Source organism: Malaclemys terrapin, chromosome 15 (assembly GCF_027887155.1).
Source record: "Malaclemys terrapin pileata isolate rMalTer1 chromosome 15, rMalTer1.hap1, whole genome shotgun sequence".
NCBI lineage: Eukaryota > Metazoa > Chordata > Testudines > Emydidae > Malaclemys > Malaclemys terrapin.
The window spans coordinates 8,804,668-8,825,360 of record NC_071519.1 but is presented as its reverse complement, the minus strand read 5'-3'; the positions used below and the strand labels follow the sequence as shown (position 1 = coordinate 8,825,360).

General features: G+C 50.3%; 1 protein-coding gene across 1 annotated transcript; it reads left to right on the top strand.

The window, feature by feature from the left end:
• Positions 1-6,466: 6,466 nt before the first annotated feature.
• LOC128823091 (gastrula zinc finger protein XlCGF49.1-like) lies at positions 6,467-20,662 on the top strand. Its single transcript, XM_054005181.1, has 2 exons — positions 6,467-6,718; positions 19,701-20,662. The coding sequence occupies exon 2, from the start codon at positions 19,709-19,711 to the stop codon at positions 20,447-20,449; it is 741 nt and encodes a 246-aa protein (XP_053861156.1). The 5' UTR covers positions 6,467-6,718; positions 19,701-19,708; the 3' UTR covers positions 20,450-20,662.
• Positions 20,663-20,693: the final 31 nt, after the last annotated feature.

The window sequence follows — 20,693 nt, the reverse complement described above, 5'->3', positions numbered from 1 at the left end:
CTCATGTCCGACATTGACTGCCTCCACGCATTCTGCTGTGCTCTATCAGCGTGAGAGGACATCTGCAGCTCCGTGAACATATCGTCCCGCGTCCTACGTTTTCTCTTTCTAATGTTCACTAGCCTCTGCGAAGGAGAAACATTTGCAGCTGGTGGAGGAGAAGGGAGAGGTGGTTAAAAAAGACACATTTTAGAGAACAATGGGTACACTCTTTCATTACAAGGTCGCATATTTCGGCTTGCAGGCAGCCATGGTAGGCCACAGTGTTTTGGCTTTTTTAACCTTCTTAACATGCGGGAAAGGTTTCAAACAGCAGCGCATTTCCCATATCAAGGATGAATTGGGTTGTCCATTTAAAATGGGTTTTCAATGTAAAAGGAGGGGCTGCGGTTTCCCGGTTAACAGGCGGCACAAACCCAAGTAAACCCCCCCCCCCACACACACACACGATTCTCTGGGATGATCACTTCACCCCTCCCCCCACTGCGTGGTTAACAGCGGGGAACATTTCTGTTCAGAAGAGCAGGAATAGGCGCCTCTGAATGTCCCCTTAATAAAATCACCCCATTTCAACCAGGTGACCGTGAATGATATCACTCTCCTGAGGATAACAAAGAGAGATAAGGAATGGATATTGTCTGCATGCCAGCAAACACCGGGACCATACGCTGCCATGCTTTGTTATGCAATGATTCCAGACTACGTGCTACTGGCCTGGAGTACATGAAGGAGAGCTTTCTGGAGATGTCCCTGGAGGATTTCCACTCCATCCCCATACACGTTAACAGACTTTTCCAGTAGATGTACTGGCCACGATTGCCAGGGAAAATTAATCATTAAACACGCTTGCTTTTAAACCATGTGTAATGTTTACAAATATTTACAAAGGTACACTCACCAGAGGTCTCCTGTGTGCCCTGAGGGTCTTGGGTGAGTTCGGGGGTTACTGGTTCCAGGTCCAGGGTGGCAAACATATCCTGGCTGTTGGGGAAACCGGTTTCTCTGCTTTCTTGCTGCTGTGAGCTACCTACAGTACCTCCATCCTCATCTTCCTCGTTCCCCGAACCGTCTTCCCTGTGTGTTTCTCCATTGACGGAGTCATAGCACACGGTTGGGGTAGTGGTGGCTGCACCCCCTAGAATGGCATGCAGCTCCACGTAGAAGCGGCAAGTTTGCGGCTCTGCCCTGGACCTTCCGTTTGCTTCTCTGGCTTTGTGGTAGGCTTGCTGTAGCTCCTTAATTTTCATGCGGCACTGCTGTGTGTCCCTGTTATGGCCTCGGTCCTTCATGGCCTTGGAGACCTTTTCTAATACTTTGCCATTTCTTTTACTGCTACGGAGTTCAGCTAGCACTGATTCATCTCCCCATATGGCGAGCAGATCCCGTACCTCCCGTTCGGTCCATGCTGGAGCTCTTTAGCGATCCTGGGACTCCATCACGGTTACCTGTGCTGATGAGCTCTGCGTGGTCACCTGTGCTCTCCACGCTGAGCAAACAGGAAATGAAATTCAAATGTTCGCGGGTCTTTTCCTGTCTACCTGGTCAGTGCATCTGAGTTGAGACTGCTGTCCAGAGCGGTCACAATGAAGCACTGTGGGATAGCTCCCGGAGGCCAATAACGTCGAATTCCGTCCACACTACCCCAATTCCGACCCGCAAAGGCCAGTTTTATCGCTAATCCCCTCGTCGGAGGTGGTGTAAAGAATCCGGTTTAAAGGACCCTTTAAGTCGAAAGAAAGGGCTTCGTCGTGTGGACGTGTCCAGGCTTAATTCGATTTAACGCTGCTAAAGTCGACCTAAACCCGTAGTGTAGACCAGGCCTTGATTTGAACCTGCAGTTTATTCTATCGCTGCTGCAAGCCTGAACCAAGAACTTTGCCATTACTGTATGTAATTGATTCCATTTAACCAATTCTAACTCTCATCTCTATCTTTTTCCTTTTATGAATAAACCTTTAGATTTTAGATTCTAAAGGATTGGCAGCAGCGTGATTTGTGGGTAAGATCTGATTTGTATATTGACCTGGGTCTGGGGCTTGGTCCTTTGGGATCAGGAGAACCTTTTTCTTTTACTGGGGTATTGGTTTTCATAACCATTTGTCCCCATAACGAGTGGCACTGGTGGTAATACTGGGAAACTGTGGAGTGTCTAAGGAGATTGCTTGTGAGACTTGCGGTTACCCAGTGGGGTGAGACCGAAGTCCTCTTAGTCTGGCTGGTTTGGTTTGCCTTAGAGGTGGAAAAAACCCCAGCCTTGGGCTGTAACTGCCTGTTTGAGCAATTTGTCCTGAGTTGGCATTCTCAGTTGGGTTCCTCCAGAACCGCATTGTCACACCCCCCTACTGGGAAGTCAGTCCCTCACTGCCTGCCTGGGATTCCCCCACTGCCTGCCTAGGACCCCCACCTGCCCTCCAGCAGGATCTGCCATGCTGTTTGCCTGGGACTCCCTCCTTCCACCTGTATCTGTGTCTCTGTATGCATCCGAAGAAGTGGGCTGTAGTCCACGAAAGCTTATGCTCTAATAAATTTGTTAGTCTCTAAGGTGCCACAAGTACTCCTGTTCTTTTTGCAGATACAGACTAACACGGCTGCTACTCTGAAACTCCTCCCACCAGAGGCCAAACTGATTCTTTACAGTGGCACCCCTCACACTGCTTGCCTCACATCCCCTGACCTAACATCAGGGATCCTCCCCTCCCCGAGCTCTGTGCACTGGGCATGGCAATGATCCCAAGAGCCAGCAGGGGAAGCCCAGACAGAGCCCCTGGCACAGCACCAGGCTCCCTCTAACCCCGCGCCCCGCCCCCCCAAGAGATGCCCACCCCAACTGTTCTGCAGCCAACAGACCCTCAGCGACCCACCTCCAGGACCCATAGCCTCAGGGCTTAGCACATCAGAACCACTCCCTGAAACCCCAAACCTCCAGAACCCACCAACCTGACTAGGGTTCCCCCTGACCATTCACCCAAACACCTCCCCTTCCCACAATGCCCCTTCAGCTCCAGCTGTAATCTCCCCACACAGATACCCTTCCCCCCCAGCAAAAGTGTTACCTCACAGTGTCTGATAAAGGAATAAAAAGTTATCACCACCCCCTGCTGGCCAGTCGCACAGGCAGAGGGAGCCCTGGGGGATGCTTCTTGAACAGGAGAATGGAAGGCCTGGAGGGCCAAAATAGGTAAGAAATTTCCATGCCCTGTCACTAGCAAATAATGGCCACCATGGATCCACCCCAGAGGTGGCTACATCTTAGCACTGCGGGAAGCAGCCCCTCACAGAGACCATTTTTCATGGGGTTTGGGAAACTTTTGGACCCACACTGCACTCAGAGGGACCTCCTCATCCCGTGCCAGCTAGAGAAAAGAAAAGGGTCCAGCCAACTCTCCTGTTACCAGCTGGGAACCACCGATTCCCCCAAACAGGGGGAGGCCTCTGTTTTGATGGGTATTAAATATGTGGCTGGTCTCTTTCATCGGCAAACATTTTAGCTGACATAAAGGGGGGAACAAATGATTCTCAAAGGAGAGGGGGAAAGACGATCATCAGACCATTTAACCCCTTGCGACCTCCAGGATGGACAACGACTCAGGGCAACAGGTTCCCTCGAAGTAAGGAGAAGTTGCTGGGATTTAGAAACATGGGGAATGGCCCGAAACCTGAGAGGATTTTTAATTGACATTTTATAATGACGGAGAAAGAGGGAAAACCTGAGATATGAGATCAATGTTCAGAAATGAAAAAGAAAGGCTGGAAATCTGAGAAATTTTGGATCCATTTTTCAAATTATAGAGAGGAAAGTGGAAAATCAGAGGGATTTTATATCAGTTGTTGATATGAGGTAAAATCTGAGTGTTTCACATGAATATTTGATAAACGAATAAAGAAGAAATTGGCAACATTTGCAAACATTTTATATCCATGTTCAAGAATCTGAGAAAAGATGTAAATCTGAGATTTTATAATTAGAGAGACGGGAAAATCTCAGGATATATTCAATTAGAAATAGATAACCAGAGAGAAGTGAGGCAAATGTTTAGGATCTTTTATATGAATCTTTGAGATGTGCAGAGAAAACGTGTCACAAACTACGCAATTGATAACATGAGAGAAAGACACCAAGATCTGAGGGGATTTTATGTTGCTATTAACCAACTAATGGAAAAGGGGGACTGTTGGATTGGATTTTATACGACTGTCCAATACATAAACACAAAGTGATGGTTCCCACCACTACATTGACATGGGCAGCAGGGAGCCCTTTGAGGAGCTGATTTAAGAGGGCAAGGGAGGGGGAGGGGAGCTGGAAGGTTCCCTGGATGAGGGAAGGGGGCATCAGTGGGGGATGGGCAGGTGACTGGCAACTGATTGCTGGGGGCAACTGTGTTGGTAGTTAGGGGACAGCAGGTGGGATTGGGAAACCGGGGTCTGGGCAGTCTCCATGGGGGACACTTGCTCCTCCCTTCCTGGCCCTGGCAGAGAACCAGCATCCCATCCTATCCCCAATCCAGGGGCAGCCATGTTTTGGGGAATGACTCAGGGCAACAATTTCCCACCTAAACAAGGACAAATCGCTGCAGATAAAATGGGTGGGAAAATCCCCCTCATTAGAGAAGATTTTAAATTAACATTTGAGACTCATGGAGAGAATGGGGGAAATCAGGGGAGATGAGAGAGCTGATCATTTGAGGGGAAAAGGGGGGAATCTCCCCAGATTTTATAGTCATGTGTGAGATAGAGAGAGAGAAAAGGGGCAGAACTAGAGAGAATTTGTATCGGGGGGGAGGGGGGGTGAGAGGCAAGTGGCACAAACAGGGAAAGGATCCAATTAACTCCCCTCCTCCCACCTCCCACTTCTCCCCTGGGGATTTCCTGGCTGCATAGAGACAGTTCAACCCCTCCCCCGCCCACGACCCACTGACCCCCCCGCAACTCCAGCTTCTCCCCTCCCTACCCGACACCGCCATGTCCGCCCACACCACAGGAGACCCCCTGCCAGGCCCCAGTCTTCCTCCCCCCCCACAAATCCCAGCAGTGCCAGGGGCAGATCCTGGCTGCAGCTCCACTGGGGCTCAGGCAGCTCCAAGGCTTCTCCCAGGTTCCCCAGGGCAGAGTCACTTTCCTGCCCATCCCCAGCAGTCCCCCCCCCCCCCGGGTCTCTCATTCAGCAGGGGGCTCCGGCTCGAGAACCCCCCCCCCGCCCCCGGCCACGTAGAAATGTGCTACTGCAGGGGTAGGCAACCTATGGCACGGGTGGCGAAGGCGGCACATGAGCTGATTTTCAGTGGCACTCACACTGCCTGGGTCCTGGCCACCGGTCCGGGGGGCTCTGCATTTTCATTTAATTTTAAATGAAGCTTCTTAAACATTTTAAAAACCTTATTTACTTTACATACAACAATAGTTTAGTTATATATTATAGACTTATAGAAAGAGATCTTCTAAAAACGTTAAAATGTATTACCGGCACGTGAAACCTTAAATTAGAGTGAATAAATGAAGACTCGGCACAGCACTTCTGAAAGGTTGCCGACCCCTGTGCTACTGGTAGCAGCCTGGGGCAGGGCAGTCTCCACGGGAGACTCTTGCTCCTCCCTTCCCGGGCCTTTCCATACCCTGTTGCCAGCAGAGAGTGGCCCCCCGCCCCCCCTCCCAGCCCAGAGGTATCCCTGTCTCAGGGCTCTCCCAGCCTCTGCCCATTAACCCTCTTCCCAGTTCAGAAATCACTCAGGGGAACGATTTCCCACCTGAACAAGGACAATTCATTGCAGGTAAAAATGGGGGGGGGGAGGAACACCCAAAACCTGAGATTTGAACTGGCTATTGGGGAAGCAGAGAGAAAATGGGGCACAATCAGGGGAGGGGAACAGAGACCTTCTCATGAATTTGAAAAAAAAAAGGGGGGGGTCACCATGGCTGTTGCTCGTTGCTCTCTAGAGAGAAGGGGGGCAGGGCTGGAGAGGATGGGGGGTGCCCACGGGAGGGGACAACGATAAATCCGAGGGGATCTCAGCCCCCCCCCTTCTCTCCCCGCTCCTCGGGGGTCACCTGCTCTTCTCCTCCCTCGGCCACGTCTGGGCTGCACAGACATTTTCCACCCGCCCCTTTCCCAGGTCCCCCCCAGCCCGGCAGCCCCCGTCCAGCCCCACGCCGGGACCCAGTGGGGCCGGGCCCCCCGATCTCCCCCGTGGGGCCCCAGGGCAGAGCCTGGCCGGGCCCGGGGGCGTTGGGCTCCTGCGGGGACAGCAGCTGCGAGCCCCCCGCGGGCGCTGCGAGATGCCGGGTCCCCCCCGGACACTGGGGCAGAGTCACCGCCCGGCCCCGCCCCCGCCCCCGGGGCTCGCTCCGGTCCCTGGAGGCTGCAGCTGCCCACGTGCCAAGTGCTCTGCTAAATGCAGCTTCTGCGCATGCACGGCTCTGCCCCCCCCCTCGATCTGCGCATGCCCAGAGCAGGGAAACACGGCGGGCCGGGGGTTCCATCTGTCCCTGCCCCAGCCTCTGTGGGCGGGACAGAGACAAGCGCTCGAGCTTCACAAATCCCTTCTCCGGCTCCGGGAGAGGCTCCAACGGCCCCGCACGAGCCAGGCAGAGCCGCAGCGTCCCGGACGCGTTCGCAGCCCGGCTCGTCCTCCCCCCAGCCCAACGTCACTTCCGCTCCCGGGAGAGTCAGGAACTACATCTCCCAGCCTGCCCCGGGGCGCTTCCGCCCTCTGCAGCCCAGGTAAGGGAGGGCCCCGGCCCCAGTCTGCCATTTTCCCCATCTCTCATCTCCTCCCCTCGCAGAGACCCCGCCCCCAGCCGGCGCCTCTCACCCCCACCCCCTCGAGAACAGCGGCCCCGCCCGGAGCCCCCGGCCCCTCCCCGCTTCTCAGGCGAACTCTCGTGTCCTGGGGGCGGGGCCTGGTCCGTGGCGGCCCCGCCCCTCGGCCGGGCGCTGCGCTGCGCTGCGGGGGGCGGGGCTGCTCGCGGGGCGGGGGGAGCCTCAGCCCCGGGGTCTCTGGCCCGGCTGCCGGCAATGGGGAGGGCGGGGGTCTCCTGCCCGAGGGGCGAGTCCCGGGGCCGGTGTCGGGCAGCGGGTCGCTTGCGCCCCCCCGCCCCCGCCCGAGTGTCCGATCCAGAGACACCCGCGTGTCCCCGCGCCCGGGGCCTGAGCCCGGCTGGGGAGTGTCCCCCTCGCACCCGAGCCACTCATCCGAAGAAGTGAGGTTTTTACTCACGAAAGCTTATGCCCAAATAAATCCGTTAGTCTTTAAGGTGCCACCAGACTCCTTGTTGTTTTTGTAGATACAGACTAGCACGGCTACCCCCTGATACTTCACCCCGGGGTGTGAGCGCCGCGCGCCCCTGTCCCTGCCCGGCGCGCAGAGCCCCCCGTGTGCTGGTCACTGGCTGCGGGGGTTCAGTGTGTACTGACCGCGCTGGTGCTTTTTCTGTGGCCTGTTGTAAAACTAGGGCCACATCTGGATGAGTTTCTGGACCCCCCGGAAGACCCCTGTGCACCCCCAGGTGTCTGTGTCCCCCTGGTTGAGAACCACTGATGTAGGGAGCCCAGGCCCACCCGCCATCCCGGCTTCCAGCACCGCACCCTGGGCGGCTGGTTCGGCTTTGCTCACCTTGCATCAGCCTCAACTCCGCTTCACTGGGTCACCACCACCTACCTGTCCTTAATCGTTCCCCAAATGAGAAGGGGTTTAATGGGTGCAGCTTGCAGAGCCCTGAGACACAGCTGCCTCTGGGGTGGGCTGGGGTGACCATTCTCTGCCAGCAACAAGGCGAGGAAGGGGACAGGAGGAAAAAGTCCCCACTGGAGACCGTCCAGCCCAAAGTTACACAGTCCTGGCTACTGCTACCCCCAACTGCCCAAGGGAGCTCCCCCCAGCTGCCAGTCACCTGCCCGCCCCTGCTGCTGCCTCCTCCACACTGACAGGGAGTTTTCCTGCTCCATACTCCCCTCACGTACCCTCTTAAACCACCTCCCAAAGGGCTCCCTGCTGCCCATGTGAAGGGTGTGTGTGTGGGGGGGAAATTATTACTGTCTGTTTATGGAACTTCCATATACAATCCTGTCAAACTGTCCAACTCCTCTCACTTAATATAAAATCCCTTCAGATCTGAGTGGTTTTCTCTCATTATCAAATATTTCTTTTTAGACCTATTTCTTCCCCAGTTCTCAAAGATAGATCTAAAATATCCTGTGTGCAGTGCTGTAGTAGCCATGGCCATCCCAGGATATTCGAGGCTGCCCCCTTGATTATATACAGATGTTCGGTGTTCTTCTCCATCCCATTCCTTATGAATCTGAACATGTTCGCTTTTCTGCTGGCAGCTGTGCATTGAGTGGAGCTTTTCATTGATCTGTCTACAGCAACATGCAGATCCCTTTCTTTAGTTGTGTAGCCGATATGTTCTGCTGACACTGCTAGGTGTAATGCATGTTCAGTGGGAGTTTCTCCCCTACTAATGTTGAAGTGTCCTTCTCCTATAGGTTAGTATATTAATGATCTCATCTTGGTGTCATGTGTGTCAATTCGTTGCCATGGCACTCCTGTGCTCAAACATCTGAGGATGCTCTACCGAAAAGCCGGTGTTAGCTCATGTTCCTGTGGTTGGCTGGTGTCTTTACGGATGAAATTCCCCCTTAGACACTTGGTTTCCAGTTCTCCAAACCTTAGGGGTGACTGTTAGGCCATTTATCTGTGCCAGAGTTCATAGGCCTCAGCCTTATGCTAACTGCTCAAGCCAATATTGTACAGGATACAGGCCTGTAGGTTCCTTGCGGTACTGCTGCATAAAATGCTAAAGCTAGATCTATGGGCTATAGTTGATAGTTAATTTACCCCCCAGTGTATAAATAGCTGCAGTTTTTCTCTCCAATGTGCATTGCTTTGCATTTAGAAAGACAAGGTGGGTGAGGTAATACCTTTTATTGGACCCACTTCAGTTGGTGAGAGAGACAAATCTCTGAGGTACACACAGGTCTTTTCTTCAGGAGAATAGCTTAAACATTTGCCCTCCTTTCTCTCTAGTTATCTATTTCTAATTTAATATTCCCTGAGATTTTTTTCCATGTCTCACTCGTAATAAAATATTAACATAAAATATCCTCAGATGTTGACCTTTCTCAAATTTTTGAATAAACTTAGAAAAGTTTTGCAGATGTTTCCCGTTTTCTCTCAATTTGTCAAATAACAATATGAAATTCACTCTCATTTTACCTCTTTACCTATTATTAACTATCAATATGAAATCCCTCATATTTTTCCACTTTCCTTTCTAATTTGTGAAAATTGATAATAAATTCTCCAGATTTCCACCCTTTCCTCTTTAATGACTTAACATGGATATCAGCTGTCAGATTTTGTCATGTAATTATCAAATGTCTGTTAAAAAGCATCTTGTGTTTGGAGACAATCCCATGTTTAGTTGCAGCAAGTTTTGTTTTGGAGAGAATTTATTGCCTTAGTTATTCTCCATCCTGGCTGTTGCAGAGAGTTAAATGGTCAACTTTCCCCTCTCGTTTGAGACTCATTTCTTTCCCCCTTTACCTTCATTAAAATGTTTGCTGATGAAAGTGACTTGCCCCATATTTAATACACACCAAAGCCAGAGGCCTTCCCCTGTTTGGGGGAACGGTGTCTCCCAGCTGCTCACAAGACAGTTGGCTGGACCCTTTTCTTTTCCTTGTGGGCACAGGACAAGGGCTTGGTGCCCAGGCTGTGCCCAGAGTGGCTGCGAATCTCCCTGCTACTGTATTAGCTGCTCATTTTCCCCTCACCATGTTCACCAGCAGTATCTCAAACCCCCATGCAAATGATCTCCATGAGGGGTTGCTTCGCCCAGTGCTGAGATATAGTCGTGTCTGGAGTGGGTTCCTATTGGCCATTATCTGCCAGTCACCGGGGATGGAAATTTCTTTAAAAAATTTGTCTTCTCCATGCCATTCATTCTCCTATTAAAGAAGCATTGCCCAGGGCGCCCCTCACCTGTGTGAATGGCTGGCAGGGGCTGCTGATAACTTTCTATCCATTTATCAATTACTGATATGAAATCACAACAGGTTTTGCTTCTCTCCCCGTTTTCAAAACTGGAGGAACTTCAGGTTTTGGAGGAAAAACTTGCTGTGAATCCTTCTCAGAAGAAGGGGCAGAGGGAGTGAGGGAGGAGGAAAGGACTCTGGCCTCATCCCTCCTGAGCCATGTTTCTGGTTTCACTGAGACCAGTGTTACTCAAGAGACACTTCAAGGAAGAACATGAAGTAACTCCAGATTAACATGGGGGCAAATAAAATCAGGAGATGTCCCTGTGGGGAGGGGGTTTCAGTTGTTGCTAAATGGGGGGAAGCCCTCAGTCTCTCTGTCTCTCTCTCTTCTCAGGATATTGGGGTTGAGCTTCTGGGTCAGATGCTGCTGCCTGCATTGTGATCTGGGAGCCCGGACTGAGCAGCTGCTGCTCCACCAGTGAGGTCTGGGCTTGGGAGTGACTTGGAGTGAAGCTTCCTCTGTGCCCAGGCAAGGTGAGGACTTTCTCCAGCTGTAATTAGCTCCATGGGCGAGCCCTAGGTTCTGCCCACACCAACATCTGAGCCAGATACTCCAAGTGATTGATAGAGACCTCAGGGAATGTGCTGGGATTGGACATGAAACTGACTCTCCTCACCCCACATCTCTCCTCCCCTTAGCAATTGCAGGAGCTGATCCAGCCATAGGAGAGTGAACACCCAGGAATGGTGTCAAGTATCAGAGGGTAGCCGTGTTAGTCTGGATCTGTAAAAAGTGACAAAGAGTCCTGTGGCACTTTATAGACTGACAATATGTCTCCAATACTTCTGTTAGTCTATAAGGTGCCACAGGACTCTTTGACCCAGGAATGGCTGTCTGTCCGCCAGAGGGTGAGGGACAGGAAATGGGAAACACAAAGAGAAAAGGGAGAGAAAGATTAATAGGGGCAGTGGGAGAAATAATTGGAGGGAGAGATTCCCAGATCTCTAACCTAGCCACACACACTTACTGCAGCATCCGTGGACAGATTCACTTTCCAGTGAACAAGGTGAGGTGCAGGGAGAGGAAAAGTCAATTCCTGACTCTCCCTATGCCCTGGGCTGTGGGAGAGTGCTGCCCTGGGGACAATGTCAGGGGGAATCCCCCCCAAGTCACTCCTTTTGTTCTGCTCTTGTCTCGTATTTGGTTCCCAGACTTTGTCACTGGGAGGGTTTCAAAATGTCTTGGTTGTTTAGTGCTAGTAGAGTGGGTCGGGTCAGTGGAGTAATACAATGACCAAACATTTCCTCAGTATAGAATCGTAGAACTGTAGGGCTGGAATGAACAATGAGAGGTCATCTAGTCCATCTCCAACACTGAGGTGTTTGTCCAACCTGTCCTTAAAAATCTCCAATGATGGCGATTCCACAACATCCCTTGGTAACGTATACCAGTACTGAACTAGCCTTCGTCACAACTGAGTCACGTGGCTGGCTCAGATGCAATTTGTGATCCACTATAACCCCCAGATCCTTTTGAGTAGTACTGCCCCCTAGCCAGTTAGTCTCCAGTTTGTAGTTGTGCATTGGATTTTCCTTCCCTAAAATGTAGTACTTTGCAGGGTGGATACCCATCAATCTTTAAAAAAAAAAAAAAAAATCAAACAATTGGAATGTTTTGATTAAATGCTTTTTGAGGAAAAAGCCTATCTAAAGATAGATACCTTATAGCTCAAAGATCTCATCATGGAATAGGGATTATACATTCTAATTCTATAGTATGAGACAGTGTATTCATGTAATGTTTAAGAAAAGTTTTGTAAAATCCAATAGTTCATGGATTAGAGACCCAATCTTATAGGGTTCCAGGGGTATCGGTATCGATTATCGAAGTTAATCTTTCTATCTACCCAGTGGGGCTCAGTGCTCAGTCTAGAAGATACCATCAGAGATGGTTAGTTTTGCAATTCTCAAACTGTGGATTTGTACTCCAGAGATAACATGCTTGTTAACAGCAAAAATGTTTTAAAATAAATAATATATAGAGGTGAGAAATAACAGACCTCAACCTTATTGTCCCTCTGCAAATTTGTGTACACAGAGTCAATCCCCTACCTCTCTCTAAAAGTGCAAAGTTTCAAAAAGTTCAATGAATAGAAGATTGTTGGGGGCGGACTAGATCTGGACAAGGAGAAAAAGTCTGGAGATAAATGTGAGAAGGGAGGGACAGGCAGTAGAAACAAAAGTGAAACTGTTCGAGCAGCATACTCCAGAAGTCTTGAGGTCTTTCTGACTGTAGCCATCATTGAATTGAGATCTGCCATACCATTCTCTCACTAGAAGGAAAAACCTATAATGGCAGCAGTCCGTAAAAGAGACCCAGTTTGGGAACATTTTAATGAAGTTCCTTTACTTGTGGGTAAGACAGGCATGGGTGCAAAATGCAAACTGTGCAACAAAGAAATGCAAGGCCTGGTTGCCCGGTGGGGGCGACGGACCTGTCTGGTTTTAAGATTAAGTTAGATAAGTTTATGGAGGGAATGGTTTAATGGTAAAACATAGTAGCCAAGGAAAACCAAGCAATGGTACGTAAATAGCATAATGGCAAACAAGGGTCAAGCTAGAGACTCTTGCCTACATGCTCGGGGTATTACTGATCGCCATATTTGGGGTCGGGAAGGAATTTTCCTCCAGGGTAGATTGGCTGAGCCTCTGGAGGTTTTTCGCCTTCCTCCGCAGCATGGGGCAGAGATCACTAGCAGGAGGGTCTCTGCCGATTGAAGTCACTAAAACACAGGATTAGGGACTTCAACGGCACAGTCCAGGGAAGGGTCTTGTGGCCTGCAGCATGCAGGGGGTCAGACCAGATGATCATAATGGTCCCTTCTGACCTTAAAGTCTATGAGTCTATGAGTCTATGAATGAAACATCATGAGAAGTGTTACTTTTCAGGAGGAATCTGCGTTGAAGATACCATAGGATATTGGCTATCTTGAGAACCACTTTGTGCACGGGCAGGGCGACCAGGGTGGGCGTAGAGGTGAAAAGGACATTGAAAAGGGTGTCCCCTCCTACTCCGCCATCTCCTGCACCTCCAGCCCCAAGTTCTCGGCCACGTGCCGAAGTAGCGCTTGATGCTCCCTAAAGTCATCAAGTGGGCTAGCCCTCGAAGGTCCTGCGACCGCTTTGTCTGGGCTGTGGGAGGTCCCGGGGTGTCGGCTGCCACTGGGGATAGTGGCAAAAGGGTGGGCACGGGTTGTGTTTGTGACCAACAAGAAGTACAAACAATGTCACACCTCCTCAACTCCCAAGAAAAGAGGACAAAACACTCAACCTATTTGGGAGAAAAGTTTATTCTACCACCAGCTTACAATTTCAGGTGGCAAACCATCAGTCCCTGTTGGGCAGATATAACTTTAACCTCTGGGACGGTCTCAAAAAGTTCCAGGAATCCCTCTCACAAAGTCTAGACCAAGAGTTTGCCACCCCTGGTGGAAGAGGGTACTGCGGTGGCCGGATGCTCCCTGTAGATGGCACGGGATGCGGCAGACTTGGCGGCTTGGGTGGTTGCATCAGCGGTTTTTATGCAGTTCCTGGCTCCAAATGGTGGGCTTCTCCCAGGAGATGCAGGCTTCAAGTCAAGACCTCCCCTTCGACAGAGTTGGTCTTTTCTCTGAGCAGATGGACGCCAGGTTGCATGGGTTGAAGGACTCTAGAGCTACCCTTCGCTCGTTGGGCATGCACACACCAGAGTCTGCTAGAAAGCACTTCCAGCCGCCAAGACTCTAGCAACCCCATCAGGGCTCTGCAATATGAAGGAATGCTAATTTTAGTTGTCGATGCCCTTCTTCCTCCTGCTCACCTGTGCAACCTGAACCCGCCAAACATCTACAGGGCCAAAAGTGCTCATTTTGAGGGTGTGCCGGAAAGCGTCGCCCCAGTCAGCCACCTGGACCCTTCCCACCTTTTCCTCGACCACCTCTCTCCCTACCGTTCGACCTGGTCGCAGGTTATGTTGGACTGCTGGGTCCTGGACATAATAGCTCGGGGCTATACCCTGCAATTTTTGGCCGCCCCTCCCTCCCACTTTTCTGTCCCTTTTCAGGGACCCTTCTCATGAGAAACTCCTCATTCAGGAGGTCGAAAAGCTCCTGGACTTGACGGCTGTGGAGGAAGTTCCTTGGGAAATATAAGGAAGAGGATTCTATTCCTGCTACTTCCTAATCCTGAAGGCCAAAGGGAGCCTAAGACTCATCACCTCAACAAGTCTCTCAAGAAGTTGAAGTTTCACATGGTCTCTCTGGCCTTCATCATCCCTTCCCTGGATCTGGGAGACTGGTATGCCACTCTCGACTTAAAGGATGCTTACTTTGATGTCTACGTATTCCTGGGACACAGGCGTTTCCTGTGTTTCATGGTAGCCGGGCACCACTTCCAGTTCACAGCACTGCCCTTTGGCCTGTCCTCAGCTCCCAGAGTGTTTACCAGTGGCAGCTTACCTGACACGTTGAGGAGTGCAGATCTTCCCATATCTTGACAACTGGCTCATCAAGGGCAGGTCTCCGGAGCAGGTGCAAAGGAGCCTTGATCTGGTGTGCTCCACCTACAGTGACCTGGGCCTGCTAATAAACACAGAAAAGTCCACGTTGATGCCAGTCCAATGCATAGAATTTATTGGAGCAGTTCTCGACGACTCACGGGCTAGGGCCTGCTTTCCGGAGGTGCATTTTTGGGCCATGTTGGACCTGATTTCCCACGTAAAGAGCCACCTGCTCACCACAGCCCGCACATACCTGCAACTTCATCTGCGGCCTCTGTAAGCATGGCTGGCCTTGGTCTATATCCCCAGCAGGCACACCCTGGACCGAGTCGTCATGGTGCCAAGCCACATCCTCTCGTCCCTGGACTGGTGGCTGGATCCCAAGTCGGTGCTGCAAGGAGTTCCCTTCATGACCCCATCCCCGCCGCTCACCCTGGTCTTGGACATGCAGGTCCTGACAGACAATACCGCCGCAATGTATTACATCAGCAGACAGGGCGGTGCCAGGTCTTCAGCCCTTTGTTGGGAGGTGCCCAGCCTCTGAGACTTCTGTGTGCAGCATGCCATTGATCTGGTAGCCGTCCACCTGCCTGGAATCAAAAACGTCCTGGCAGATCACCTCAGCAGGACCTTCTCGTCTCGCCATGAACAGTCACTCCATCTGGAGGTGGAAAACCTAATCCCCCGCAAGTGGACCTGTTTGCATCCAGGCAGAACAGAAAGTGCCACGTGTTCTGTTCTGTGCAGGGAAGGGACAAAAGCTCCCTGTCAGACGCCTCCTTGATTCAGTGGTCGAGAGCGCTGATATATACCTTTGCACCGGTGCCTTTAATCCACGAGGTCCTACTAAAGATGATGCAAAACAAAGCAAATGTCATCCTCATAGCCCCCGCATGGCCTTGCCATTGTTTGGCAGGCTGTTGAGTCTTTCAGTGGCCACCCCGCTGCAACTGCCTCTTTGCCATGGTTCTGGAACAGCAGATCCGGCCAATCTGCTGCATCTGTTCCTGGCAACGCTGCACCTGACAGCTTGGCTTCTGCGTGGATAAGTATGGACAAATGGCAGTGCTCCGATGGTGTCCAGCAGGTCCTGCTGGGCAGCAGGAAACCGTCCACCATGGCTACCTATGTGGCAAAGTGGAAGCAGTTCACGTGTTGGGCCTCTGATTGACACATTTGCACTGAAGAGGCCCTGCTGCAGCAGATCCTGGACCTTTGCTGCCTCTTAAGCTCCAGGGCCTGTCGCTCTCTTTCTTCAGGGTACACCCGGCGACCATTTCGTCATTCCACCCTCTGTTTCAAGGCAGGACCTGGGGATTACAGTGGATGAGAAGCTGGATATGAATCAGCAGTGTGCCCTTGTTGCCAAGAAGGCTAATGGCATATTGGGCTGCATTAGTAGGAGCATCGCCAGCAGATCAAGGGAAGTAGTTATTCCCCTCTATTTGGCACTAGTGAGGCCACATCTGGAGCATTGTGTCCAGTTTTGGGCCCCCCACTACAGAAAGGATGTGGACAAATTGGAGAGAGTCCAGCGGAGGGCAACAAAAATTATTAGGGTGCTGGGTCACATGACTTATGAGGAGAGGCTGAGGGAACTGGGATTGTTTAGTCTGCAGAAGAGAAGAGTGAGGGGGGATTTGATAGCAGCCTTCAACTACCTGAAGGGGGGTTCCAAAGAGGATGGAGCTTGGCTGTTCAGTGGTGGCAGATGACAGAACAAGGAGCAATGGTCTCTAGTTGCAGTGAGGGAGGTCTAGGTTGGATATTAGGAAACACTATTTCACTATGAAGGTGGTGAAGCACTGGAATGGGTTACCTAGGGAAGTGGTGGAATCTCCATCCTTAGAGGTGTTTTTAAGGCCTGGCTTGACAAAGCCCTGGCTGGGATGATTTAGTTGGTGTTGGACTAGATGACCTCCTGAATTCTCTTCCAACCCTAAAAAAAGAAAAAGGTCTTCGCCAATTCCATGATGGTGTGCAGTTCTTGAAAGGTCTGGAGCACCTCTACCCTCGTGTCTGGGACCTTGCCCCCCTCGGGATGTGACTCTTATGCTGTCAAGGCTCATGGGTTCCCATTTTGAACCCTTTGCTTCCTGCTTCCTCCTGCTTCTCTCCTGGAAGATCTCCTTCTTGGTCGCTATAACTTTGGCCCATGGGGTGTCCGACATCAGGACACTCACATCAGAGCCGCCTTATATGGTCTTCTATAAGTACAAAGTCCAGCTGCGTCTGCACCCGGCTTTTCTGCCCAAGCTAGTCTCTCAGTTTCATACTGGTCAAGACATATATTTACTGGTCTTTTGTCCAAAGCCTCATGGAATGGATGAGGAATGCAGGCTGCTTATCCTGGATGTCAGAGGGGTGCTGGCCTTCTACATGGATAGAATGAAGCTGTTCTGAACATCAACGCAATTGTTCATTTCTATCATAGATGAAGGGTTGCCCAGTGTCTGCCTGGAGAATCTCATCATGGATCATGGCCTGTATCCACTACTCTTATGAACTGGCGAAGGTGCCCCTGCCCACTAGCATGATGGGTCATTCCACTAGGGCGCAGGCGTCATCAGCAGCCTTCTTGGTGCAGGTGCCGATCCTAAAAATCTGTCTGGCTACAACCTGGTGAGATAATGCGATGTTTATTGGGGTTAGTTTCCAAGCAAGCATATTCCAAAGCCCTTCACACCAGTTGGGCTTATCTCTATATGCCGATAGAGTCTGTTCCCCAGTGTTCCCTTCCCAGCTCTGACGCTGCAGACCATTTACCCTGTAACCCTCTTCCCAACTCCGATGCCGCAGAGCCTTCCTTGCCTGTGTCCCAGTTCCCCGTTCCCCCCCTTAACAAACATGATTCCAATCTCCCTTCCCATTCCTGTTTGACCCCAGTTTATATAGCAATATTCTCAGCTATACCCTAACCAATCATTTTACTGAAATTTAACTAGCCAATCCTAACATATTGTAACATAATTCCCTAACGAATTCTATCCCATTACCCTAATTAACTTACAGCTAGCAAAATTAATTATACAGCAGACAGAAACAATTAGAGAACCAGACAGATTAACAATAGAAAAGGGGGGGAGCATAAAGATAAAACAATTCAGAAATGAGGGTTTCACAACCACAACCATCGATAAGTGATTTCTTGCCAGACAGGATGCTATCAGACTAAGTTTTCTTTTACATCTTCTAGGCTCTTTCCTTTCTCTGGAGCTGATAGGAACCCTAACCTATTACATCAAATACTCAAATTTATAAGAAAAGATATATCTATGCAAATAAGCAGATTAAACCTGAGGGCTACAACAGGATGCTATCAAACTAAGTTTTCTTTAACCATCTTAAGATCTGTTTCTTTATCTGGTGGTGATGGGCACTATCCGGACAGGATCGTCTTCCTAACAGCCCAATAGCACCTTATTTCAGTGTGATTGGTTTGGGATGTGAGGACGTGACCGTTCGCTTCCCAGCTTATGGATGCCTCTGCTGCTTAGCCAAAGGCCTTAGCCTAAGAACAAGGCCTCAGACTATCCTAGTGAGAGAAGGCCCAGACACAGGCAGACTGTGATTTTGATTCTTTGTTTTTATACCCCTGTAACTAGCTAAGTGATAAAAATACATCTAAGTTCTTAAAGTATAGGCTTTATGGACAGGCCTGAATATCTCTATTCTAACAGTAGGTTCTACCCCTTCCCCCATTCTGTGTCTGCCTTGTCTATTTAGATTGTAAATTCTACAGGGCATGGGCCATCTACTATTTTGGGTTTGTACTTTGCCTAGCACAATGGGGACCCACTGTTGGTCCTTAGGCACTAAGGTAATTAATATGATTTACAATAACAACAACTCTCCTGCCACTTTGAGCCAAGGAAGCGGGTCTTGGAATGTGTGACAAAGTTCCTCCTCTATCTTGGTGGGTCCTGCGCTTATTGGCGGATTTTCTTGCCTCAGACATTCACCATGTGGGTTGGGGAACAGCCCAGAGACCTTCCCCTCTGGAAGAACCCACAGTCCAGGTCAATTGGGAGGTTTGGGGAGAACCCAGGCCTGCCCTCTACTCCAGGTTCCAGCCCAGGGCCCTGTGGACTGCAGCTGTCTATAGTGCCTCCTGTAACAGCTGCATGACAGCTACAACTCCCTGGGCTACTTCCCCATGGCCTCCTCCAAACACCTTCCTTATTCTCACCACAGGACCTTACTCCTGGCATCTGATAACACTTGTGCTCCTCAGTCCTCCAGCAGCACACCCCCTCACTCTCAGCTCCTTGCACCTCTTGCTCCCAGCTCCTCACACTTGCACCACAAACTGAAGTGAGCTCCTTTTTAAAACCCAGGTGCCCTGATTAGCCTGCCTTAATTGATTCTAGAAGCTTCTTCTTAATTGGCTCCAGGTGTCCTAATTAGCCTGCCTGCCTTAACTGGTTCTAGCAGGTTCCTGATTACTCTAGTACAGCCCCTGCTCTGGTCACTCAGAGAACAGAAAACTACTCATCCAGTGACCAGTATATTTGCCCTCTACCAGACTCCTGTACCCCACTGGTCTGGGTCTGTCACAGATGTTACTGCTTAAAAATGAGCTGGGATTAAAACCATGGAATATTCTTTGTGACAAGTATCACACAAATTCCACTGACCTCCCTTGTTTTCTTTGCCTGGAGTAGGGTTTCCAGTTTCCAAACCTAATGTGATCTCGCAGCTGGAACGAGGGGAGGAACCGTGGGTCCCAGACCTCCAGGGCTCTGAAAAAGAAGTGCTCCTGAGAACTGCCTGCACAAGTAGGGAATTGGTTAAACCAACTCAAAAACTATCCATGAATACAGGAAACATTTGGGATGCCCTACAAAGACCTTGTGAGCTCTCCAAGTTCAGAACTGTTCCCTGCAGATGTGGAATCACTAGGCAGAAGTCACTCATGGCTTCCCACCTATCCTGACTGACAACTGGCAGCAGGTCCCTCCCCATCTCGCTTTCCCCTGAGAGTTCTGGTAAAACGCAGACCCAGAACTGATCCCTTCCTCTCTCTCCTCTGGGGAAGGGTTTGGGGAAAATCAGCTCCTGATAGGTTTGATTTCTCCTGCACATATTTTGGTTTCTTCATCCCTTTTTCCATTCTTCTCTCTGAGATTTCCTTTCTCTCCGGTACAGGCAGTGACCTATGTCTGGATTCTCTCTGTCTTCCATCAGGTGTTGGGATGGTGGGTGAGAATGAGGAGGAGAAACCCCAGCAGGAAGATGCTGAGCAAGTAGAACCACATGGAACATTATCAGGAAGATCCAAAGGGAATGTTTCTGGGAGTTGTGGACTCCCAGAAAAATCAAAAGCCTGTGAGACTCAGCAGAGGCCAGAGGAAAACTTCAGTAGCCACTCAGACCTTATTACACATGAGAGAATCAACTTGGAAGAGACACACTACACATGCCATGAGTGTGGGAAAAGCTTCAATGGGAGCTCTCACCTTCTCAGACATCAGGGAATCCACAGAGGAGAGAGACCCTACACATGTTCTGAGTGCGGTAATAGCTTCAATCAGAACTATACCCTCATCAGACATTGGAGAACCCACACTGGAGAGAAACCCTACACGTGCTCTGAGTGTGGGAAAAGCTTCAATCAGAGCTCAAACCTTATCAGACATAGGAAAATCCACACAGGGGAGAAACCTTATGAATGCTCTGAGTGTGGGAAACACTTCATTCATAATTCAGCCCTCATCTCACATCAGAAAATCCACACAGGAGAGACACCCTACATATGCTTTGAGTGTGGGAAAAGCTTCAATAATAGCTCTGACCTGATCACACATCGTAGAATCCACACAGGAGAGAAACCCTACACATGCTCTGAGTGTGGGAAAAGCTTCAATCAGAGCTCAATCCTTACTAGACATCAGAAAATTCACATGAGAGAGAACTGTAATAAATGCCTTGACTAGAGCTGGCTAAAGATTTTTCTTTAAAAAAAATCACATTTGCTGATTCCCAGAGAGCGATCTTTGTACCATCTTCACTGTGGTCTCTCAGCTCCCCCAGATGAGTTGCCTGCTTCTGCCTTTTTCAGCTCACCCTCCTTTGGGGTCAGTCCTGTGATCTATTCTATCAATTCCTTTCCGTTCGAGTCAAAGGAGTGTGTGTCCCTCCAGCCAGGAATGTTCATCAGCTCTTATTCTCTATCCCCTT